Source organism: Haematobia irritans, chromosome 4 (assembly GCF_050003625.1).
Source record: "Haematobia irritans isolate KBUSLIRL chromosome 4, ASM5000362v1, whole genome shotgun sequence".
Taxonomy (NCBI): Eukaryota; Metazoa; Arthropoda; class Insecta; order Diptera; family Muscidae; genus Haematobia; species Haematobia irritans.
This window is the reverse complement of record NC_134400.1, coordinates 67,347,968-67,374,750: the sequence shown is the minus strand read 5'-3', so window position 1 is coordinate 67,374,750 and position 26,783 is coordinate 67,347,968. Positions and strand designations below refer to the sequence as shown.

The 26,783-nt window shown below is 35.5% G+C and overlaps 1 protein-coding gene across 2 annotated transcripts in view; it reads left to right on the top strand.

Annotated features, from left to right (window-relative positions):
• The window catches only part of Klc (kinesin light chain), a 325,224-nt gene that overhangs the window by 228,157 nt on the left and 70,284 nt on the right, over nt 1-26,783 (top strand). For both annotated transcript variants that reach the window (XM_075303661.1, XM_075303660.1), the window contains exon 5: nt 21,879-22,109. In XM_075303661.1, coding sequence (XP_075159776.1) covers nt 21,879-22,109 — 231 coding nt within the window. The remainder of the gene's footprint in view (nt 1-21,878; nt 22,110-26,783) is intronic.

Below are 26,783 nucleotides of genomic sequence, written 5' to 3'. Positions count from 1 at the left end.
TCGATTATTTTCTTCTGTTGAACCAACCAGATTGTTCCAAAAACATTAGCAGACTGCTTAAGTTGGCGTTTTCCAGGTCCGCCAGTAATCTGAAGCTATATGCCCCTAACATTTGCTTACGCCTTACACAAAATGCAGGACACTCACACAAGAGGTGTTTTATTGATTCCTTTTCCTCCGCATCATGACAGCTCATACAATAGTCATTATACTTCGCACCAATAGTTTTTGCAAAATCGCCTATCAGGCAGCGACCCGTTATAGCAGATATCAGGAGTGATATCTGGCGGCTCGAGAACACTAGCATATCTAGTGTGCGGTTTAAGTTTAAATGGGGCCATATTTGCTTGGTGTCGTTACAATCCTTACAATTCTCCCAACGAACATTTGCATCATGACAGCCTTCTCACGCAGTAAGAGCTTGCAGGTAGCCATAGGCATACCAACAGATTCTAGTTCCCCTGGAATATGTAAGGTAGTCTTTTCGCTATTCGAATTTCCGGATCTTTAGAATACACTCCGAACCCAACTTGTCCATTCAATTTGGAGCCATCAGTATAGAAATCTATATATATTTTATTCCCCGGGGTCTGTGTACACCACGCCTCACTGTTGGGAATTAGAGTTTCAAACTTTTTGTCGAAAAGTGGACTCGCCAAAGTGTAATCCACTACGTTAGGCACATCGGGCATTACTTTGAGGACCGAACTATGACCGTACATTTTTTCCGACCACAGCGATAGCTCGCGCAACCGCACAGCCGTTGTTGCAGCTGACTGTTTGGCCAAAATGTCTAAAGGCAATAGATGTAGCATGACATTAAGGGAGTCTGTTCCTGTCTTACTAAATGCGCCTGAGATTCATAAGCTTGCCATACGCTGAACTTTATCTAAACAAGTCGGTTTCTGAAGTGCCGGCCACCAGACTACAACACCATACAGCATTATAGGTCTAACTACTGCCGTGTATAGCCAATGCACAATTTTTGGTTTTAGTCCCCACTTTTTCCCTATTGCCTTTTTGCACGAGTACAAAGCTACCGTGGCTTTTCTCGCCCTCTCTTCAATACTAAGCCTAAAATTCAGCTTCCTGTCCAAAATAACGCCAAGGTATTTTGCACACTCACCAAAGGGAATTTCAGTACCCCCTAAGGAAATGGGTCTAACCGTGGGAGTTTTGCTGTCTTTGCAGTACATGACTAGTTCTGTCTTTGCTGGATTTACACCAAGACCATTATCTTTCGCCCATTTCTCAGTCATCCGGAGAGCTCTCTGTATAATATCTCTGATTGTGGATGGGAATTTTCCCCTGACTGCTAGCGCCACATCATCTGCGTATGTCACCACTTTTATCCTTTCTTTTTCTAGGGAAACCAGAAGGTTGTTTATAGCAACATTCCAAAGAAGAGGTGACAGAACTCCTCCTTGGGGAGTGCCTCTGTTCACATACCTTTGTATGTTTGCTTGCCCTAGTGTGACTGAAATACGTCTCTTTATTAGAAGTTCGTCTAACAGCCTAAGTATACCTGGATCAACATTCAGAGTTGTCAGTCCATTTAATATCGAGCTCGGATGGACATTATTGAACGCCCCTTCGATGTCTAGAAACGCCACGATTGTGTATTCTTTGACAGATAGTGAGCTTTCAATAAAGCTGACTAGTTCATGCAATGCGGTCTCAGTAGACCTGCCCTTCGAGTATGCATGCTGTCGTTTCGAGAGCAAACTTGAATCCACGCTAGTTCTAAGATACATGTCTATCATCCTCTCCAGGGTCTTAAGTAGGAATGAGGATAAGCTGATTGGTCGGAAATCCTTCGCACTCGAGTGAGAGGCTTTTCCTGCTTTAGGTATGAAGACGACTTTTGTTTCCCTCCACTTTTCTGGAATATATGCTAAGTTTACACATCGTTTAGATATCACCGTCAACCAGGGGATAAATCTTTCAGCCACTGCCTGTAACCCCGCCGGAGTAATTCCATCAGGTCCGGGAGATTTGAATAGTCCAAAGCTATTTAAAGCCCATTTTATTCTAGATTCCGACATAATTTCCTCGATAGGAAATGATCGCTGAGCCTCTGTTACACCGCCGGAACATGGTTCAACCGTCTGATTTCCAGGGAAGTGTGTGTCCAAAAGTACCTCCAACGTCTCCTCACTGGAGGTTGTCCAATTTCCCTCCGATGTTTTAATGAAACCTGGAGCGGTGTTAGTGGATGCTAGTACCTTCCGTAGTCTGGAAGCCTCTGACGTATTCTCAATACTGCTACAGTAATCATCCCAAGAGTGTTGTTGAGACCTTCTCAGTTCTCGTTTATATGCTCTCAGATTCATCCCAATCCTCCGGAGCTCTTGTGGACTTTGCTTTGTTAAAGAGCTTCCTGCAGGATTTCCTCATATTACTTAACTCCGTAGTCCACCATGGCGGCCGAGTTTTTCCCCTTGGCTTTCCTCTAGGGCAAGCAGCTTTCAGTGACATGTTGAAGGCCTTAGTAATCCGCACCACTGCGTGTTCGATATCTTGCACAGTGCTCATATTTGACTCTGGCATTTCCGGTATCACCAAATTGAACGATTCCCTATACCTACTCCAATCAGCTTTCCTAACATTTGGCGGAAATATGGTCTTTGAAGTACGAACAGACAATCTGAAACTGATGTAGCGATGATCTGAGAAGCTATGTTCCCTCAAAACTTGCCACTCAGATATCTTATCATTCAGTTCCGGAGAGGTCAACGTGACGTCCAAAACCTCTTGTCTGTTTCTGGTGACGAAGGTTGGTGCATCTCCCTTATTGCAAACTACCAGGTTAGTACGCAAAATAAACTCTATTAGCGAGTCTCTCCTTGCATTAGTGTCACTACTTCCCCAAATACTATGATGTGCATTTGCATCGCATCCCATAATGAGTTTTGTCTTTATTTTTAGTGACTCCTCAACTAAGGTCTTAACGGCACAGGGTGGCATCTCCCTATCATGTCCCGTGTAGACCGAATATACCCAATATTTGCATTTGGATATCTCTAGACTGGCTACGACAGTGTGCATTGCTCGATGAAGGAAGCAGAAACTAGTTTAGTTTGTTTTTAGCAATTATACATGCTCGATTTATATCGTTACCGGTATTATGCAAAAGTTTGAAACCCGGAGTGCTTAATTCACAGATCTGGTTCTTATATATGTATGGTTCCTGAATAAGAACTATATCTATGTCTCCTTTCATCAGGAGAACCATTGTAAGGCCGCTTGTGCTGCCTACAAGCGGCCTTACAATGGTGAAGATTTATCTGGAGGAACCGTAGAACCATCCAAATTTTCAATCACCGTCACATCAGCCGCTTCAATTGAGTCATCAAGGGCTTCCTCTTCACAGATCTCGGTGACTCTCGCAACAATCCGCGGTTCAGCTTTGGTGAGGTTTGAGCCTGTAGAAACTTCCCGCATATGATTTTCGCCATAGTCTGCAGGTTTTATGTCTCCTTCGGCTTCGCTAGGAGATTTTTTCACTGCTGACTCTACCGGAGGCTTGTCCGTTCCGGAATCCTTTGGTTGATCGCTTTTGTATACCTTCATATGGATATCATGAAAGCCATAACTTACACGTCCTTGGGTCTGGGTTAGATGTGGCAGCGATTCAATGTTTAATATAAACACCGCATGTCGTCTTGGTCCATCCACCTCATCCAAACGACCAACCTTCCAATCGGCGTTTGGAAGATCTGGGTTACATTCTTTTAGTCTCTCTAGTATTGACTCAGGATCAGGAGGGTTTGCCGGTATCCATGCATGTGCTCTAGGTTTAGCCGGTATGTCTTTTTTATCGACTAACTCCAAAGCGGCTCCTTCCCAAACTTCACCAATTAGCATCAATGCAGCTTTAAAGCAATCCATAGACATCTGGTCCGCAAAAGCTATTAACTTATATCGTCCTTGATACCATCCAGCATCTTGCCGTCGAGGACTTGGTCCGGGAAACCTTTTTCGCACCTCTGAGTAGACACCAGACATCGCGTTCTCAATTTCCCCCCATTTTTGCCTTGGAATCATACCGTCCAATGCTCCTTTATTAATAATAGCCATCACAAGGCTGTCTTTTGCAACTGAGGCAAACGATCTTTGATCCCGTTTAGAGGATGGCAGCTCATCCGGTGATCGTTCCCTTTTTCCAGCTTCAAGAATTCCTTGAGCCCATTTTAAGGAATCGCTTTGCTTAGCCGACAACGTGCTTGGGTCGACTGATCCTAATTTCTTAAGGACAAACAAAGCATTTCTTCGTTCCTTGAATCTCTTTCGAGAGGGATTGCCTCCTTTTGATGTCGTCACCTTAGAAAAGGTTCGACTTGCCAAAGTGTCACCGCCAGTCGACACCTCTACAGGTCGACTAATTGGGCCTGACTCTTGGTCGCTGCCCAAATTTATAACTTCAGTCGTTACCCGTCCACTGGGCCCTGAAGTTAGCAACCCAGTGGATGAATTTGAATTTCGCTGCATGGTGGTTTATTATTTCCACCACACGTGAAATTCGTAATAAGTATTTATTACGATTAAATACTCCGCTAGTAGAAAACACGTCCGTTCATTTCGACGGTTGAACAAGTGTCAAATTTGAAACTGATGTAGCGATAATCTGAGAAGCTGTGTTCACTTAAAACCTGCCACTCAGATATCATTTCATTCAGTTCTTGCGAGGCCAAGGTGATGTGCAAAACCTCTTGCCTGTTTTTAGTGACAAAGGTTGGGGCATCTCCCTTGTTGCAAACTACCAGATTAGTACGCAAAATAAACTCTATTAGCGACTCTCCCCTTGCATTAGTATCACTACTTCCCCATATAATATGATGCGCATTCGCATCGCATCCCATAATGAGTTTCGTCTTTGTTTTCAGTGACTCCTCAACTAAGGTCTTAACGGCACATGGAGGTGTAAAGTAACGAAAGCTACACCGTGCGCACCTCAAATGGCCAAACTGCCGAGGGCACGAGTTTCTTCTTTTATTTCCCCAATTACATTTAATGGGATTGATTATTTTGGTCCAATATATGTAAGGGTAAATAGACAAGGAAAAAAGATACGGTGCTCTATTTACCTGTCTAACTATCAGGGCAGTACACATTGAACTCGTTACACACTCAAAACCAGCTCATGTATTATGGCAATACGAAATTGTATATGCAGAAGAGGTACTCCTCGGGAGCTTTTCAGCGATAATGGCACCAATTTTGTGGGTGCCGAACGGGAGCTACGGCAAGCTATAAAAGAGATGGATACCAACGAACTCATTCGGTCATTTACATCGGCAACTATGAAATGGAACTTTAAGTCTCCTTCATCACCCCACATGGGAGGGGCATGGGAAAGGCTGGTAAGATCCGTTAAAACTGTTCTATATAAAATACTACCTGAAAGGTGTCTAAGCGAAGAAGTTTTGAGGAGTATGATGACAGAAGTCGAGAATATTATAAATTCACGCCCTCTTACATACATTCCGATTGATGGTGAAAATAAGGAGGCGCTTACACCAAATCATTTATAGCTGGGATCTTCCAATGGCCTAAAACCATTGGCTTCATATGACGATGCTGGGGTAGTTTTGCGATAAAGCTGGTTACCGTCGCAGCAATTTGCAGAACAGTTTTGGCGTAGGTGGGTTTGAAAAGGCAAAGCCTTTAGAGGTTGGCGATCTCGTGGTTGTGGTAGACCCTTCAAATCCCAGGAATGTATGGCCTAGAGGGAAGGTTATTGAGATTTTTAAAGCTAGTGATGGTCAAGTCAGAAGAGCTAAAGTATTGACTTCATGTGGTGTCTTGGAGAGGCCTGCAGTTAAGCTAGCTGTATTGGACGTGGCTAGTGGTTTGGAGTAAGGCCTCGAAAACTTCTTGCCATACTATGGGAGGGGTGTAACCGCCACTGCCTAACACTATTGTGAATGTTGTAAAGAATCGATTAGTTGGGAAATGTTTCGTAAAATTTATGTCTTTTATCGTACTTTGTGTGTCGAATATTGTTAGTAGGTCCAGGCGGGCTTTTTGTTCTAAAGGGTGATTCTTTTGAGGTTAGGATTTTCATGCATTAGTATTTGACAGATCACGTGGGATTTCAGACATGGTGTCAAAGAGAAAGATGCTCAGTATGCTTTGCCATTTCATCATGAATAGACTTACGATCTGCCACAACGTCGAATTTTCAGTGAATGGGCCCTAGAAAAGTTGGCAGAAAATCCGCTTTTTTATCGACAAATTTTGTTCAGCGATGAGGCTCATTTCTGGTTGAATGGCTACGTAAATAAGCAAAATTGCCGCATTTGGAGTGAAGAGCAACCAGAAGCCGTTCAAGAACTGCCCATGCATCCCGAAAAATGCACTGTTTGGAGTGGTTTGTACGCTGGTGGAATCATTGGACCGTATTTTTTCAAAGATGCTGTTGGACGCAATGTTACGGTGAATGGCGATCGCTATCGTTCGATGCTAACAAACTTTTTGTTGCCAAAAATGGAAGAACTGAACTTGGTTGACATGTGGTTTCAACAAGATGGCGCTACATGCCACACAGCTCGCGATTCTATGGCCATTTTGAGGGAAAACTTCGGAGAACAATTCATCTCAAGAAATGGACCGGTAAGTTGGCCACCAAGATCATGCGATTTGACGCCTTTAGACTATTTTTTGTGGGGCTACGTCAAGTCTAAAGTCTACAGAAATAAGCCAGCAACTATTCCAGCTTTGGAAGACAACATTTCCGAAGAAATTCGGGCTATTCCGGCCGAAATGCTCGAAAAAGTTGCCCAAAATTGGACTTTCCGAATGGACCACCTAAGACGCAGCCGCGGTCAACATTTAAATGAAATTATCTTCAAAAAGTAAATGTCATGGACCAATCTAACGTTTCAAATAAAGAACCGATGAGATTTTGCAAATTTTATGCGTTTTTTTTAAAAAAAAAGTTATCAAGCTCTTAACAAATCACCCTTTAGTTGTTAATTGTATTAAGCTTGCAGCCATTTTAAAATCATTCGGTCCTAAATCATAGAAGAACATTGTTCCCTTAAATTAAAGCGCTCTGAGTTTTCAAACTAAAAATGTTAGTAATAATTGATATTAAATGTGTACCTAATGTTTAAAAAGTTATTTTTTAGAAATTTTAACATACAAGTTTAAGCCAAGGTTAGGTTAAGGTTAAAGTGGCAGCCCGATTAAGATTCAAGCTCACTTAGACTATTCAGTCCATTGTGATGATCGAATAAATATAGCGAATTTACTCGAAGCTGTTCTGCTTTTACTTGGTGTTTACAATCTTCATTGGAAACAAGGGGCCAGGAGAAACTTCTCCAACAGGCAAGGTGTTAAACATTTTTTACAAAACGCCAAGTTGCCAGCAATTGCAAAGAGAGCAATTTCTGTGAAACTGTTTGTATGTTGTTTCGGAAAACCGTTTTATGAGTTAATTTGGTTTGGCTATGCGCTTGGCATGTTTATACGAGGGCGATTCGGAAACTTCTTAGCCTATCAATGAAAGAGAATAGTTAGTTTTTCAAAAATATTTTTATTTTTCAATAGAAACTCCTGAAACTTCAATACACTTAGTCCAACGCTTTTCTAGCAATTCTATCCCTTGATTAAAATAGTTTTCCTCAAGGTCTTGAAAGTAGTGGTTTACAACTGTAATTGCATCTTCATTTGAGGTAAAATGCTTGCCAGCAAGGATTTTTTTAGATTTGGGAACAAGTAAAAGTCACTGGGAGCTAAATCAGGAGAATAAGGTTGGTGGTCAAGCAACTCGTACTTTGTTAAAACACTCTTGTGCGCTGGTGCGTTGTCTTGATGAAAAATTGTTTTATTGTGTTGTAAGCCAGGACGTTTTTCTCGAATTTGTACATTTAATTGATCCAAAAGGTTGCAATAGTACTCTGAATTTATTGTTTTACCCTTTTGCAGATAGTCAATCAATAAAATACCTTTGAAGTCCAAAAAAACTGTTGCGATAACCTTACCAGCCGATTGAACTGTTTTTGCCTTCTTTGGGGCACTTCCTCCAGCTTCAGTCCATTGTTTGGACTGTTCTTTTGTCTCTGGAGTATAGTGGCGGATCCATGTCTCATCAACAGTTATGAAACGATGCTTAAAATCTATTTTATTTCGCTTAAAACGATCCAAACAAGCTTGAGAAATGTTCATTCTTATGCGTTTTTGATCGGCTGTTAACAAATGCGGCACCCATCTTGCAGAAAGCTTTTTCATCTGTAGTTCTTCGTGCAAAATTAAATGGATTCGATCATTTGAGATGCCAATGATATTAGCAATTTCACGCACTTTTATTCGTCGATCATTTAATACCATATCATGCACTTTGGCTACAATTTCTGTTGTTGTTGCTGTTTTTGGACGTCCACTACGTGGTTCATCTTCAATGCTTGTATGACCACGTTTAAATTCAGCAACCCAATTTTGCACTGTTGCATATGAAGGAGCACTTTCACCTAACACATTCACCATATCATTATGAATTTCTTGTCCCGATAAACCTTTTTATGTAAATATTTAATGACAGCACGCATTTCTAATTTTTCCATTGTAAAAAAATTGCGGGTGCATCTTTTTTGAACACCTGTTTTTATATGAAGGAGTTGCCAGATCGAAACAAAATGTAACATGTGTTCATAACAGAGATGGAAGTTTCCAAAACACTTATGCCCTGTTCCTGTATATCGAACGAAAACCAGTTCGAAAGAAAGGCAGTCACTCGAATTCGAATGAATTTGGGTTTTTGTATTTTTGAAAGTTCGATTCGTTTGTATGAGAATACATTGATTATTAAAAATGAGTATTTTTAATTTTTTGGCCTGAGAATTCATTGAAATGTTAACAATACTTTTACTTTTTTCTTGACACTTATTGTATATGTTCGTTTATTACTCGACAAGAAACTATGAAGCGACTTGCCTTTCGAAATAAAAGAACAAAAATCAATTTTCTTTCGTTTGGAATACGAAAGAAAGCTTTCGATCGATATACAGGAACATAATTTTTTTCTTTTTATACCGCACTTTTTGTGCTAGGCTAAGAACTGCCCTCGTAAGACCTCCCAAAAATGTGATATGCTTAAGTCAAAATATTATTTAATTTGAATATTAAAATGAGTATTCGGAGAGAATATTCACACCAAGAGAAAAGACATGTGAAAAAAAGAGTATGTGTTTTGTTGAGTTGTGAAAATAAAACGAAAAAAGGGGGAAACAGTGAAATATTAAACAGTAAGATCTATAAAAAGAAAGTTTAGTTCTTCTTTATTAATAAGTTGTCCAAGAGGTACTTTCAAAAACAAAAGCGGGCATTAAGTTCGAGTTTTGCCGCTAAAATTATTTTTCATTTTAGCGGCAAAACTCGAATCGGTGAAACGAGAATAACATTATAACTTTTTGGGCAAATTGTATTATAACTTGATGGGGAATAATCCAAAGCAACAATTAAATAAGTTTATTGAAAATATATTGTTAAAGAAAAGTAACTGTTTACCGCGCAATCTGTTTTTTATATATATATATATATATATATATATATATATATATATATATATATATATATATATATATATATTATATATATATATATATATATATATATATATATATATATATATATATGTATATATATATATATATATATATATATATATATATGTATATATATATATATATATATATATATATATGTATATATATATATATATATATATATATATATATATATATATATATATATATATATATATATATATATAAGGTAAGAAATTATGAAATGTGAATACCGTTTTCCATTGAAGCCTGTTTACATTACACGGCTTCAATGCAATATATATTTTTTTCATTTCTTTTAGTGACCAATTTTATTTCGTGAAATTGACCAATCAATCCCATCAACTCCACCATTTTATCAAATATATAAGAATATGTTTGCAATAAAAAAGTGGGTACCGTATTGATCTTTTAAAATTATAAATTTTTTTCACTCCTAGTTTTCTTAAAACCAAGAGCGGTATGGGTTTGTTGGAAGATTCACCTTGAAGTTGCGAAGTGGCGTTGGCATTAAATTGCATTTTTGTTTTACCTGCCTTTTTCAGTTTGAACCCAAGTAGAGAGCAGTATATCTGATATATAAACTAATGAGCTGAATTATGTAATGGTAAAAAAGTTCTTTCTTTTGGATTTAAAAATATGAAAAATATCCGAAAATAATTAAAATATGTATTTTCCATTTATATTTTTAACTATTTCCAGAATTTGCAAAGTATCATCAATATAATACCAAATAGTACATTGCTTTCCCATTATTTTTTGTCTTTGATTGGTTCAAATTATATATATATATATATATATATATATATATATATATATATATATATATATATATATATATATATATATATATATATATATATATATATGTATATATATATATATATATATATATATATATATATATATATATATATATATATATATATATATATATATATATATATATATTATATATATATATATATATATATATATATATATATATATATATATATATATATATATATATATATATATATATATATATATATATATATATATATATATATATATATATACATATATAAAGGGTGATTTGTTAAGAGCTTGATAACTTTTTTTAAAAAAAAAAAACGCATAAAATTTGCAAAATCTCATCGGTTCTTTATTTGAAACGTTAGATTGGCCCATGACATTTACTTTTTGAAGATAATTTCATTTAAGTGTTGACCGCGGCTGCGTCTTAGGTGGTCCATTCGGAAAGTCAAATTTTGGGCAACTTTTTCGAGCATTTCGGCCGGAATAGCCCGAATTTCTTCGGAAATGTTGTCTTCCAAAGCTGGAATAGTTGCTGGCTTATTTCTGTAGACTTTAGACTTGACGTAGCCCCACAAAAAATAGTCTAAAGGCGTCAAATCGCATGATGTTGGTGGCCAACTTACCGGTCCATTTCTTGAGATGAATTGTTCTCCGAAGTTTTCCCTCAAAATGGCCATAGAATCGCGAGCTGTGTGGCATGTAGCGCCATCTTGTTGAAACCACATATCAACCAAGTTCAGTTCTTCCATTTTTGGCAACAAAAAGTTTGTTAGCATCGAACGATAGCGATCGCCATTCACCGTAACGTTGCGTCCAACAGCATCTTTGAAAAAATACGGTCCAATGATTCCACCAGCGTACAAACCACACCAAACAGTGCATTTTTCGGGATGCATGGGCAGTTCTTGAACGGCTTCTGGTTGCTCTTCACTCCAAATGCGGCAATTTTGCTTATTTACGTAGCCATTCAACCAGAAATGAGCCTCATCGCTGAACAAAATTTGTCGATAAAAAAGCGGATTTTCTGCCAACTTTTCTATGGCCCATTCACTGAAAATTCGACGTTGTGGCAGATCGTTCGGCTTCAGTTCTGGCACGAGCTGTATTTTATACGGTTTTACACCAAGATCTTTGCGTAAAATCTTCCATGTGGTCGAATAACACAAACCCAATTGCTGCGAACGGCGACGAATCGACATTTCACGGTCTTCAGCAACACTCTCAGAAACAGACGCAATATTCTCTTCTGTACGCACTGTACGCATTCGTGTGGTTGGTTTAATGTCCAATAAAGTAAACTGAGTGCGAAACTTGGTCACAATCGCATTAATTGTTTGCTCACTTGGTCGATTATGTAGACCATAAATCGGACGTAAAGCGCGAAACACATTTCGAACCGAACACTGATTTTGGTAATAAAATTCAATGATTTGCAAGCGTTGCTCGTTAGTAAGTCTATTCGTGATAATATATATATATATATATATATATATATATAATATATATATATATATATATATATATATATATATATATATATATATATATATATATATATATATATATATGTATATATATATATATATATATATATATATATATATATATATATATATATATATATATATATATTATAATATATATATATATATAATATATATATATATATATATATATATATAATATATATATATATTATATATATATATATATATATATATATATATATATATATATATATATATATATATATATATATATATATATATATATTATATATATATATATATATTATATATATATATATATATTATATATATATATATATATATATATATATATATATATATATATATATATATATATATATATATATATATATATATATATATATATATATATATATATATATATATATTATATATATATATATATATATATATAATATATATATATATATATATAATATATATATATATATATATATATATATATATATATATATATATGTATGTATATATATATATATAATATATATATATATATATATATATATATATATATATATATATATATATATATATGTATATATATATATATATATATATATATATATATATATATATATATATATATATATATATATATATATATATATATATATATATATATATATATATATATATATATATATATATATATATATATATTGTTGTTATTGTTAAAAAATTTGTATTTTTGCAAAAAAAAAATAATATGTGATCCAAAAACTCAGTCCATTCCATTTATATCAAGCACTGTTCTTTTCTGACTGTAAAATTTATTAATAAACTTGTATAAAATCTTCGGAATGGTGCTTAAAATTTCAAGGACTGATGTTGATTTTGAATAAAACACAAATTATTTAGGAAATTATTGTAATATTATTTTATTATGATATATTGGTATTACTCAATTATGTATGAAACAAAATATCGGCCAAATGGGCGCCGCGACCTCGGTGGCACACCTTCATCCGATGGTCCAAATTTTCGATGACGCTGAGGCATAATGGGGGTTCTATGCCGTTAATGTGCCGAATTATCTCATCCTTTAGCTCTTGAATTGTTGCTGGCTGATCTTGGCGGCCAATTGACATCGCCATTACGTGAGATAACACGGCCATTGAATTTGTTGCGCAAAAGAGCCATTGTTGCGTCCTGCTGAAACCACATATCGTCCACATCCATATCTTCCAATTCGAGCCATAAAAAGTTCGTTATCATCTCACGATAGCGAACACCATTCACAGTAACTGCCTGACCGGCCTCATTTTGGGAAAAATACGGCCCGATGATGCCGCCAGCCCATAAACCGCACCAAACAGTCACTCTTTGTGGGTGCATTGGTTTTTCGACAATCACTCTTGGATTCTCATTCGCCCAAATGCGGCAATTCTGTTTATTGACGAATCCACTGAGGTGAAAATGTGCCTCATCACTGAAGATGATTTTCTTCGAAAATTGATCATCCACTGTTGCCATTTCTTGGAACCATTTAACGCGTTGTTGGATTGTGTATCTCTCCATGGTTCAAATTGAGTAAGTCTGAAATAGAGAAATGTCAAATAAAATTCGGAAAAAAACTTGGCGTTTAGGTGTGGTTCACATTCAACATCGGCCCTTACAATTTAACCACCCTTTAAAAATATAATTTAAAAAATATTTTTTGGTGGTTGGTCGGAGCATTGTTTTTTCTGTTAAACAATGTTATATTTGCATCGGCTCGTGGCTTGTCTGTTAAACAATGTTATATTTGCATCGGCTCGTGGGCGCCACAAACTATGCTATATAAATGTAGCTTATAACAATAATTATCTATTATGAATCCCGCTGTTCGAATCCCCGTCCGGTAAAAGGTAAAATTTGGAAACTTTATAAAATTGAATAATTTCTTCTACTATGTTTGAATTACAGAAAAGGTGCTAAGAACTTAAAAACCTCGTGGATGTGAGAAAGATGTGAGGGAATATACAATTAGGCAGAAAAAAATTTTTGAGCACAATCTTCTTTGGGAGATAATTCTTCTAAGCATATAATATTTTTAGGCTCAAAATGCTTCCAAACATATTATATGTTCACATAATAACATATAGTTTTTGGGAAGACAACATTATTGAATTTGGATGGAAAAATACAAAATGTTTGGAACTTAGACTACCCATACATATTATATTTTTTAGACCAATATGCATTCAAACATATTATATATTGAAAGAAATCAAATATATATATGCTTGGACAATACCCAAAAATTGCTTGAAGCAAAATGTGTTTGGGAGTATATGCTACAGAAGCGATATTTTTTTTTTTTTGGTGCACCGGTTCCACTTAGCTGCGACATTTCATGTCAGCCCAAATCTGAAAAGCGGGTGCATTGGTGCTGTTAAGTTGTGGCATTGATTAATATATAAAATGCATAGTTTTTTCCATTCAGGTCCGTTGCACAAATCTGGTCTTGTCACATTTGTCCCACTTGGCATCAATCTCTGCCTTAGATTTTCCAAAAACAGGGCTTGAAGTTGCCACTTCTGGATACTCTTCCATGGCGTCAACCAACAAGCGGAATTGATTTCGATCATTTCGTACTTTTTGTCTCCATTTCGAATAAGAAAATTTCCACATCGCAGACGATTATTTTTTGTCTTGTTTGACAGTTTGTTTCAAATATATATGACTTACCGAATAAGAAAATTTCCACATCGCAGACGATTATTTTTTGTCTTGTTTGACAGTTTGTTTCAAATATATATGACTTACCTGGGCTGCAGCGATTTTGGAAAGCTTTGTTTTGTACTAGTCTTGTGCCGTTCCGGAACGAACTAGTTCCAATGAACGGTTCACTAATGGATCGATTGTCACTAGTTCCTCTCTTTCGTTCTCATCGTTCATTTTGTCATTTAGTTTAATTTCAATTTACGCTCCATCGTTCCGCGGATCGCAGTTTGATTTTTTGACTTTTGCTTGAGTTACTTCCTTAAATTTTCCATTACATTCATTATTTTTCTTACTATTACTCGTACTATAAACTATTTCAAGTAATTTCACTTAATTTTCAATATTTTGTATATCTTTCAATTGACCACGAACTTCGTTGCACAAAGTAAGCAAACAATGTCTGTCTTTAGTAGATGACAAATATAAAAAGCCGGAACGAAAAGGAACGATGGAACGATTTGAAGGAACTAGTTCCTTTGTACAAAACGAACGAGTCCGAATCACTACTGTGAACGATTTTGCCCAAGACTATTTTGTACGCAAACGAAAAGAGTTTTCTGGATCAAATTGTAAATTGCCTCAAGTCGAACGAGAAACAAAAAAATAAATTCTATGAAAAGGCTGTTAGTATTAGCGCACATATATAAATGTGTGGTCGTCGCTTTTGAGAAATCATAAAACACACCAGTGAGTTACAACTTTTATTCAAATCCAGGTGATGCGTAACGTATTTATCTTTTTTTAGTCAGTATTATTTTGTGATATCGTAGAATATTCAACAAATTGTATTGGGTCGTGAGCTTGATTCCAATGTTATTAAAGACCATTTCCTGCATTGAAAAACTAATCGTTAAATGTTTCTTCTTTAACTATATCAGAATTAAATTTTATCTACAATTTCACATTTAAATTTCTACCAAAAAATTGATTTTAAATTTGTCAACATTTCTAGGATTATTCTGGATATTATAAAGATTCTCATGAAAATAGCATTGGATGTTAGTACCAAGCTTAATTATTTCGCTCATCCTTTTGAGTGTCAACTGTTTTGTTTTACGGTCCTTAAATGCTTCCACTGTGTAAATTGACATTTTAACAAATGTGCAAGCCGACAGCCTTTGTAGCTAGTGCTTTAATGTTTATTATAGTTTTTAGAATTGTAATAAATATTTAATAATAAAACAAAAACAAATGTGTTTTTTACACACTTTCCTAAACGCAGTACAGCTATATCTTGGTTCAAAAATACTCGGTACGGTGAGGTTAGTGTCTTTCGTTATTTCAGGCTCACTTTTACTATTCAATGCAATTCAATTCAATTCAATTCATTTTATTCATCCAAAATTTCATAGGTTTACATATAGTGTTGAAGACAATTTTGAGATTTTATCTATAAGATATTGCAACAAATAAATACTATATTTAAATTTATGCTAACTTATTTAATATATTATATATTTATTGTGTTAAGTTAGATTTTGTAGGCAAAAGTGGGGAAAAAATCTTAATTTAATTTACAGAGAAGGGTTCAAGAATTAGCGTGAGAGTAAAGGTGAATATAGATAAATTATTTTGAAAATATAATTTATTATATATCATTTACTCAAAGCTTGGTGATGTCATAGTTTGGAGTAGGAATTACTATAATTCTAAACAATCTCTCATTACTTCGTAAGGAGAGTCTATTATTTTGTTGAAGAAATTGGTACTTTGTCTATCTATGTATTCTTTAAAATGTTCATATCCTGTTTCATTATGTAGATGAAAAGTTGAATATCTCCATGGTTTGTTGTTTATCACTTTCAGGCATTTGTTTTGAATGATTTGCAACTTTTTCGTGTGGCTTTTGGCGGCGTTATGCCATACAGGAGCAGCGTAGGACATAATCGGCCTTATTACACATTTGTATAATAAATTTTTATTTCTGTTATTTAATTTTGAACGTTTGATGAGTAAAGGCCACAGAGAACGGAAGGTCTTAGTAGCTTTTGCACAGGTAGATTCAATATGTCTCCGAAATAGGAGTTTCTCGTCCAATATGACCCCAAGGTACTTGATTTCTTTGCCAATTAAGAGGCCGCTTCGGGAGTCGTTTGGGTGACTTGTTGAATGGAAAAATAATGGACTGGGTTTTCCCATGATTAATTTTGATTTTCCATTTTTGAAAATAATTGTTACATATTGTCAAACTTTTTTCCATTTTTTTCAAAAGTGCACTGGTAAGTTTGCTTTTACTTATTAGTGCCGTATCGTCTGCATAGTAGGCAACATCGAAGTTTTTCGTAGCTTTGAAATCAGAGGTATGAAGGTTATATAAAATTGGCGATAAAATTGACCCTTGAGGGAGACCAGCAGGGATTGGCTTTAGTGAAGAGGTACAGTTATTAACGGATACTGCGAATGATCTATTGGAGAGAAAATCGGCAATAATTTTACAGAGGTATTTGGGGATTTTCTTAGAAATCATTTTAAATACTAGTCCGTTATGCCACACTGTATCGAAGGCCTTCTCGATGTCCAATAAGGTTGTGTTCTGTGATATAATCGTTGAGTCTGAAGAAAAAACATTTTTCATACACTTTGCCTAGATTGCTTAGTAGACTGATAGGTCTATAACTGGAGGGATTTTTTGTTGGTTTATTTGGTTTTGGAATTGCGACAACTTTGGCTCTTTTGAAAGCTTGGGGGAAATAATTAAGCCGGATGCAGCTATTAAAAAGGGTAACAAGTTTTTTACACCGCTTTCTGGCAGATTTTTCAGGAGCATGTTGGGTATTTCGTCAAAACCGGGAGATTTAGTTAACTTTAGCTTAGATAGTATGAGAAGCATTTCGCTTTCTGTTATGAAATTGACGTTTTCCACAATAGGAGATATAGTTTTTATATTGTTATTAATCTTATTTTTCAATGTTATTAATCTTATTTTCTGATGGGTGAACATAATTTAATGTTAGATAGTGCGACTGGGAAAAAGTATCAGCTAGAGAGTTCGCTTTTTCAACATCAGAAATTAATTTGTTGTTGCCAACTTCTAAATGGGGCATTTGTTTTTTACTTTTTCCTCTCAAGCTTTTACTCACTCTCCAAAATTTTTTGTCTCCTGGTTTCATGTTTTCCAGAAGATTGGACCATTTGCGATTTCTTTCCTCATTTATTCGATTGTCTATAAATTTATTTAAAAATTTTGAGCATTGATTGTAAAATAACGCAGTTTGGGTATCAGTAGCGCGTTGTTGTTTTCTTTTATATGAATTGCGTTGTCGTATAAGCAAAAGAATATCTCTTGGAAGATCAGTATTAACGGAAAATCTTCTCCTAGGAGTTGCAGTGTTTCTAGCAGTTAACATCAATTTCTCAAAGTTATCAATTTCTTTGTCTATTGCCGATTTTGATGTATATAAAGGATGTATTGTAATGTTTCTATTAATAATATCTTTATATGCCCTCCAGTTGCAATTTTTATACACAAATTTGCTTGTGTCCACTGTTTTTACATTTTGGCATTGCATGCTACATATAATTGGAAGATGGTCCGAGGGTATTAGATAGGGTCGCGAAAAAAAGTTCATGCAGTCACCCCCCAGTTTTGTAGCATATTTGAAGACAATTTCAGAACACTAAAACTTTTTTTTTTCCGTGCACCCTACGACCCCCCGAAATGCAATTTACTGTGCTGTGTCGTCATTTGAAGTCGGATCGAAAAGAAACGCATATCGTTGTTCATGGTTGATCAGGGGCTATATTTCGTGCATTGGTCAGTTTTGACTCCGACGTCAAATTTGATTTTTAATTTTTTTATTTCGCTTCGTATACCCCTATGATGCCCATTTCTTATAACCATTATAAAGATCTTATCAAAATATGAAACTTTTGCTTTGGAAGTATTTAATTATATTCATAAACAAAAAAGTTACAGAGATTTTAAAAAGTCAATAGGTCACCCTACACCATCAAATAGCTTTTGCTGTGTTGTCATGATATCCGATCGAAACCACATGCACATCGTTATTCACATCTACGAAATTAATTTGAAAGGTATTTAATACACACAAACTGTTTATCTGTAAATTTCTAACCGTATCATTGTATACATACTCGTTGTGTGCACTACGGCATTTTCTGCGTTATGCAAAGTTCTTGTGTTTTTGCTTGAACAACTTGAGAGCCTACTGTTTTAAAATCTAACAATCAATCTAACAATAAAAGTAAGTGGTAACGGAATTGTGGAAAATTACGAAGATCGTTATGCTGCTTACACATTGGTTAAATTTCTGCCTTTCAACATCTGACTACGCCGTATTTTTTTTTGCGTTTTCTTGTCATCTTCACAATGGTGAGCAATGTTGTCACATGAGTAAATACTTTAAACAAGAAAATATTAGATTAGATTTGTATTTGATTTGAGTACATTTCATGTTTTTCCACAATTCCGTTACCACTTACTTTTATTGTTAGATTTTAAAACAGTAGGCTCTCAAGTTGTTCAAGCAAAAACACAAGAACTTTGCATAACGCAGAAAATGCCGTAGTGCACACAACGAGTATGTATTCAATGATACGGTTAGAAATTTACAGATAAACAGTTTGTGTGTATTAAATACCTTTCAAATTAATTTCGTAGATGTGAATAACGATGTGCATGTGGTTTCGATCGGACATCATGACAACACAACAAAAACTATTTGGTGGTGTGTAGGGTGACCTATTGACTTTTTAAAATCTCTGTAACTTTTTTGTTTATGAATATAATTAAATACTTCCAAAGCAAAAGTTTCATATTTTGATAAGATCTTTATAATGGTTATAAGAAATGGGCATCATAGGGGTATACGAAGCGAAATAAAAAAATTAAAAATCAAATTTGACGTCGGAGTCAAAAATGACCAATGCACGAAATATAGCCCCTGATCAACCATGAACAACGATATGCGTTTCTTTTCGATCGGACTTCAAATGACGACACAGCACAGTAAATTGTATTTCGGGGGGTCGTAGGGTGCACGGAAAAAAAAAAGTTTTTGTGTTCTGAAATTGTCTTCAAATATGCTACAAAACTGGGGGGTGACTGCATCAACTTTTTTTTTTGCCTTAGGCCGTGACCCTACCTAGAGGGTATTTCATATGGTAATGTTTTAACATGCATTGGGAATGATACGTTGCTCAGGACAATATCTACAATCGATGGTCTGTAGTTGGATTGGTGGGGATATAATGTTGGACTTCTGGAATTGTAAATAAAGAAGTTTCTAGCTAATTGCAAATCATTTAATACGGTTCCTGCCTGATTATTATTGTAACAATTCCAATTTGAATGTTTTGCATTCAAGTCGCCTAGAAGAATAAATTCTTTGTCATTTGGAGTTAAAGCAATTAGATCGCTTTTAAAACTCGGTAAGTATCTAGGCGAGTAAGCAGTGGTTACAATTATCCGTCTCTGGTTTATCGTAACTTCCAGCGATAAGTTCTCTATACCCGAAGTCTTAATGTGGGGAAGCAGAGAGTGCCTTAGAGATCTATGAATTAAGAGAGCAACACCGCCACCTCTCGAGTGATCTCTGTCATTTCTGTATATACAATAGTTGTTAAAATAGGGTTTGTGGTTTGCATTAAAAAATGTTTCGTTCAACGAAGCAACATGTACATTGGTTTTTTTCTAGTAAGTTCTCAAATTGTCTGAGGACAGAATTATTTGAAATTCCATTCGAATTCCAATGAAGAAGTTTGAAGTTAATATTGTTATTTGATGTCATAGGCTTGCTTGACCATGGACATTACTACATACATTTGTTGTACCTTAGTTGTACATTTACGCAGGTCTTCGAGAGCAGAGGTAAAAATATTAAAGAGCTCGTCGATAGTAAAAAGATCTCCACAGTTTCTCTTTACTTGTGATGCGTATGAGTGAGAGTCAATGTTATTGTATTTATAGTCGTTGGTGATATTATTAGCGCTCAGCTGTGGCTCGGGTGTTGGAGCTCGTGTGTTTCTACGTACAGTAGGAGTTCTTCTTCTTTGCTTTGTTGTAACTCTCTCTCGTACTTCGATATAATGGGCACGAAGTGGACAGTTTAGATCATTTGCCGAGTGATCAGTTCTGTCTCTTCCAGCGTTTTTGCAGTTAAAGCACGTGAAAACCGCGGGTCTTTTATCATTTTTATTGAATGGACAGTCGTTTGTGTGATGCTGATTAGCACACAACATGCATGCCGCACGTCGATTACAATGTTCCCCTCCGTGACCATACATAAGACAATTCCAACATACTGTGGGCTTATTGTTGGAGTTGGGTTTTCGTTTTCTCCAAGTTATAATGGTGCTGTTGATAGTTTTAACGTTGTGCAAATAAGACGGAGTAAAGTTTTTGCGAAGAAATTGTACTTTATATACAGCATCGTTAACTGTACTATACTTTGTATTTACCTCAACAACAGATGTAGGCGGGAGGTTGTAACTTATAAGTTCGTCACATATTTCTTGTGTGTTCATTTTGGGCAGCCCATGAAGAAACACGGTGTAAAGTCGATTTTCTTTCGAATTATAGGAATGGAACTCGATTTTATTTTCTTTTAGAGTTTTTAGACAAAACTCGTATTTTTCAAAACTGAGTGGAAATATCTTTGTTCCCACGGAAGTGCGTTTATAAGTGCATTCGTTTCCTAGTAAATGCTGAATTTCTCTAAGTGGAATATTGCAGTCTGCAACAATCGGTGGGGGTTTAGGTGGCCTCTCCTCTGCGTTCTCATTGTTTTCTCGACCGGTTTCCATATCATCATGACTGGATAAAATGTCATACCTGTTATTTCGTGACGTTGTAGGTCGAAGAGGTCCGATGTTGCCTCCATATGTAAGTGAAGGTTTGAGATGTTTGAACACGTTTGTTCTGCTCTTGGGGCGAGCCCCAGTTTTAGGTGGCCCGCGGGCCATACGTAATTAGGTTGTTATGTTTCTCGCGCTAAGGATCTTCAAAAGAAAATGTAAACACGATAGTTGTTTTGATCAAGGATTGTTTATGTACTCTTATTTGCTGCGATGGATTGCGACCGTTCGTAACGAAAGTCAGAGTAGTACTGACTATTCAATGCATTGTGATATCACAGTGGTATATCTCATTTTTATAGGCAAGTCCAAACGTTTTACAAAACAGGCGCCGTACCATTTTATTAACTTTTATTTTCTTATTTTATTTTTAACGACTTTTAATCGACATACATTACTCAAAATATTAAATAAATATCTTGTTCTCCAAATCTAGGTAGCTGAGGAGCGAGAAGAGCATAAATATGATAATCGAGAAAATACCCCGTATGGGGAGTATGGTGGTTGGCATAAGGCAGCAAAGGTAGATTCTCCCACTGTTACTACAACTTTGAAAAACTTAGGAGCACTCTATCGGAGACAAGGCATGTTTGAAGCAGCCGAAACTCTCGAGGATTGCGCACTACGAAGTAAGAAAGATGCGATGGACATCTCGAAGCAGAATAAGGTAAATATGTTGGTTATTATTGTATATAATTATGTATTGTTTCGTATATATCTATCTGCTTCGGTTGTAATGATGCAACTGAAAATATCAAATATTGGAACGATAAAAATCAATGAAGAGTTATCGGTTTCCCACAAGGCCTCAGAAGGACATTTTTCATAACAGTAGATATTAATTCTAAGCAAGGTATGCCAACTCTAATAAACTTATACGTCATTAAAGCGTGTCGTCTGTTACGTGAATGTAATTGAATCAGTTTCTATCTGAAAGTATACGGAGGAAGATCGAAGGTGTCTTAAAGCGAACAATACTGGAATGACATATACAGTATCGGACAAAACATTGTTACTATTGCAACTAAAATTTCAATATTTTGCCGTAAAGAAAAGGGAGTGTCACAATATTCATTTATTTATGTTTTGTACACTCTAACTAATGTATCAGAAAACAATAATCGTATCCTTTATTTTCAATAACAGTTATACATCGTCGGGACATGGACTTCAAAAGTTTAATTGCATCCTGTAATATATTGTTCCACGCACTCCGCAGCCGCCTGAAAAAATAGTCACTATTTCTTACATTATTTAGATAAATATTTTTATCCACAATTGGCTAAAGGCTTTCGATCGGATTAAGATTGGGGAGGCCACTACATAACTGTCATGTATGTAAGTGATTTGAACTAGGATGTGCTATTTCATTGTCCTTTCCAAACGGAAGAATGTTAATAGAGTACCCAATGAAAGGGTACTTGAAACTCGTGATGTTCTCGACTCCTTTCTCTTGCCTGTACCTAGGGTTGGAACTACTGTCAGTCCTTCTACTTCGAAAGGAGCATTGGACGGTATGGTTCCAAAGCAAAACTGGGGGGAAATAGAGAACGCGATGTCTAGTATCTACTCAGAGGTGCGAAAAAAGTTTCCCGCCAAGTTCTTGACGGCAAGATGCTGAATGGTATCAATGACGATTTAAGTTAATTGCATTTGGGACCAGAGGTCTATGAATAGCTTTAAAGCTGCTTTGATGCTAATTGGTGAAGGAAGGAACCGCTTTGGAGTTAGTCGAGAAAAAAGACATACCGGCTAAACCTAGAGCACATGCATGGATACCTGCACACCCTCCTGATCCTAAATAGACTAAAGGAATGTATCCCAGATCTTCCAACCGCCGATTGGAAGGTTGGTCGCTTGGATGAGGTGGTTGGATCTAGACGACATGCGGTGTTCATATTGAACATTGAGTCGTTGCCACATCTAGCCCACACCCAAGTACGTGCATGTTACGGATTTCATGGTATCCATATGAAGGTATATAAAAGCGAAGGTATATAAAAGCGAAGGTATATAAAAGCCAAAGGATTCCGAAACGGACAAGCCTCCGTTAGAGTCAGAAGCGAAAAAATCTCCTGGCAAAGCCGAAAGAGATATAAAAACTGCAGACATTGACGAATATCGTATGCGGGAAGTTTCTAAAGGCTCAAACCTCACCAAAGCTGAACCGCAGATTGTTGCGAGTGTCACCGAGATCTGTGAAGAGGAATCGAATCCGATGATGTTTGGTTGGATGGTTCTACGGTTCCTTCAGATAAATCTTCAGCATTGTAAGGCGGCTTGTGCTGCCTTAAAAGTCCTCCTGATGAAAGGAGACATAGATATAGTTCAGAGATCTGCAACGAGTATGATCAAGCCTATTCAATCATCTCTTTAAAAAAAACGAATACAATCACTCATGTGCATAGAAAAAACGAGTTCGTTCGACCCGCGCAAACTGCAATGAAAATGTTGTGATTTCAAATTATATTGATTGAAGAACTTTGTTACAATCAAACAAATCATACGCTTGTGTTGGTTAGGAGGTTGTGAATGATTATACCGAACGGGACGCTCAATTTCAGTGAACATGATTGGTATGATTTTTCTGTTTGTTGTGTTTGATTTGATTTGATCAACATAGAAATGAACGTGCCTGAATAAAATCAAGCAACATAAATTTCAATAAATTAGCACAGATATGGAAAACAAAAACCCTTTTATTTCATTTGGTTTTATGACTTAATTCTATGAAATTAAATACACCAAAAAAATTTTTTTTTGATTCAATCACGAAAATCATCATTGTTGTTAATTGTTTTAATTGGACATTAAAAAATACTTGATTAAAAAATTAATTGATTTCATTAACAAATTTCAAACAATTTTTTAATTGATTAAATTAAAACTTTAATTGATATAGATTGTTTGAAATAAATTTTTAGTTAAAAATAAAAAAAAAATCCATCACCTTTTTTATTGACTTCCGAGTTTGATTAACAAGTTAAATGTATCAATTAATTTTTTAATTAAACATTTTAAAATGTTCAATCATTGACTTAATGCTTCTATATCGATTAAAAAGTTAATCGTATCAATTAATTTATTAATTGAAATTTTTTTCAACTTCAATCAACTTTTTAATTGGATATATTCTGTTTGTACAAGTGTAAAAAATAAATTGTTGTTTTTTATTTCAGCTTAAAACCATACATTGACTAAACTACAAGAGTAGCTTAACCAACAGAGGAAAAGAATGTTTGTCAAATTTATTTGGGCAAAGCCCTATAGACTGCAAGATGGTTGGATGGACGCACGTTTCGGAATTACCACATTCCTCATCAGCATCCTCTACTTGCAGCAAAACTATCAACCAATTATCAGAATAAATTCAGGCAGTTTATTAAACCCAACAAAAACCACACTTGACCCTCCGAAAAAAGGTTTTACATTGATAGCCGGCTTATGCCGAAATAAATTCGAAACAAACATATCTCTTTTCCTATGCCACTGTCAAATCATCGATTTGAATTCACATGGCTGGGTTTATTTTGAGCGTGCCTCCTCTTCTTTTTCCATTTGTTTTGTTTTGTTATTGTTGGTTTTGTTCTTTAAGCATTGTTGTTGTTTTTTATTTCAGCTTAAAACCATACATTGACTAAACTACAAGAGTAGCTTAACCAACAGAGGAAAAGAATGTTTGTCAAATTTATTTGGGACTGCAAGATGGTTGGATGGACGCACGTTTCGGAATTACCACATTCCTCATCAGCATCCTCTACTTGCAGCAAAACTATCAACCAATTATCAGAATAAATTCAGGCAGTTTATTAAACCCAACAAAAACCACACTTGAACCCTCCGAAAAAAGGTTTTACATTGATAGCCGGCTTATGCCGAAATAAATTCGAAACAAACATATCTCTTTTCCTATGCCACTGTCAAATCATCGATTTGAATTCACATGGCTGGGTTTATTTTGAGCGTGCCTCCTCTTCTTTTTCCATTTGTTTTGTTTTGTTATTGTTGGTTTTGTTCTTTAAGCATTGTTGTTGTTTTTTATTTCAGCTTAAAACCATACATTGACTAAACTACAAGAGTAGCTTAACCAACAGAGGAAAAGAATGTTTGTCAAATTTATTTGGGCAAAGCCCTATAGACTGCAAGATGGTTGGATGGACGCACGTTTCGGAATTACCACATTCCTCATCAGCATCCTCTACTTGCAGCAAAACTATCAACCAATTATCAGAATAAATTCAGGCAGTTTATTAAACCCAACAAAAACCACACTTGAACCCTCCGAAAAAAAGGTTTTACATTGATAGCCGGCTTATGCCGAAATAAATTCGAAACAAACATATCTCTTTTCCTATGCCACTGTCAAATCATCGATTTGAATTCACATGGCTGGGTTTATTTTGAGCGTGCCTCCTCTTCTTTTTCCATTTGTTTTGTTTTGTTATTGTTGGTTTTGTTCTTTAAGCATTGTTGTTGTTTTTTATTTCAGCTTAAAACCATACATTGACTAAACTACAAGAGTAGCTTAACCAACAGAGGAAAAGAATGTTTGTCAAATTTATTTGGGCAAAGCCCTATAGACTGCAAGATGGTTGGATGGACAAACATTGACAAACATTCTTTTCCTCTGTTGGTTAAGCTACTCTTGTAGTTTAGTCAATGTATGGAACCCTCCGAAAAAAGGTTTTACATTGATAGCCGGCTTATGCCGAAATAAATTCGAAACAAACATATCTCTTTTCCTATGCCACTGTCAAATCATCGATTTGAATTCACATGGCTGGGTTTATTTTGAGCGTGCCTCCTCTTCTTTTTCCATTTGTTTTGTTTTGTTATTGTTGGTTTTGTTCTTTAAGCATTGTTGTTGTTTTTTATTTCAGCTTAAAACCATACATTGACTAAACTACAAGAGTAGCTTAACCAACAGAGGAAAAGAATGTTTGTCAAATTTATTTGGGCAAAGCCCTATAGACTGCAAGATGGTTGGATGGACGCACGTTTCGGAATTACCACATTCCTCATCAGCATCCTCTACTTGCAGCAAAACTATCAACCAATTATCAGAATAAATTCAGGCAGTTTATTAAACCCAACAAAAACCACACTTGAACCCTCCGAAAAAAGGTTTTACATTGATAGCCGGCTTATGCCGAAATAAATTCGAAACAAACATATCTCTTTTCCTATGCCACTGTCAAATCATCGATTTGAATTCACATGGCTGGGTTTATTTTGAGCGTGCCTCCTCTTCTTTTTCCATTTGTTTTGTTTTGTTATTGTTGGTTTTGTTCTTTAAGCATTGTTGTTGTTTTTTATTTCAGCTTAAAACCATACATTGACT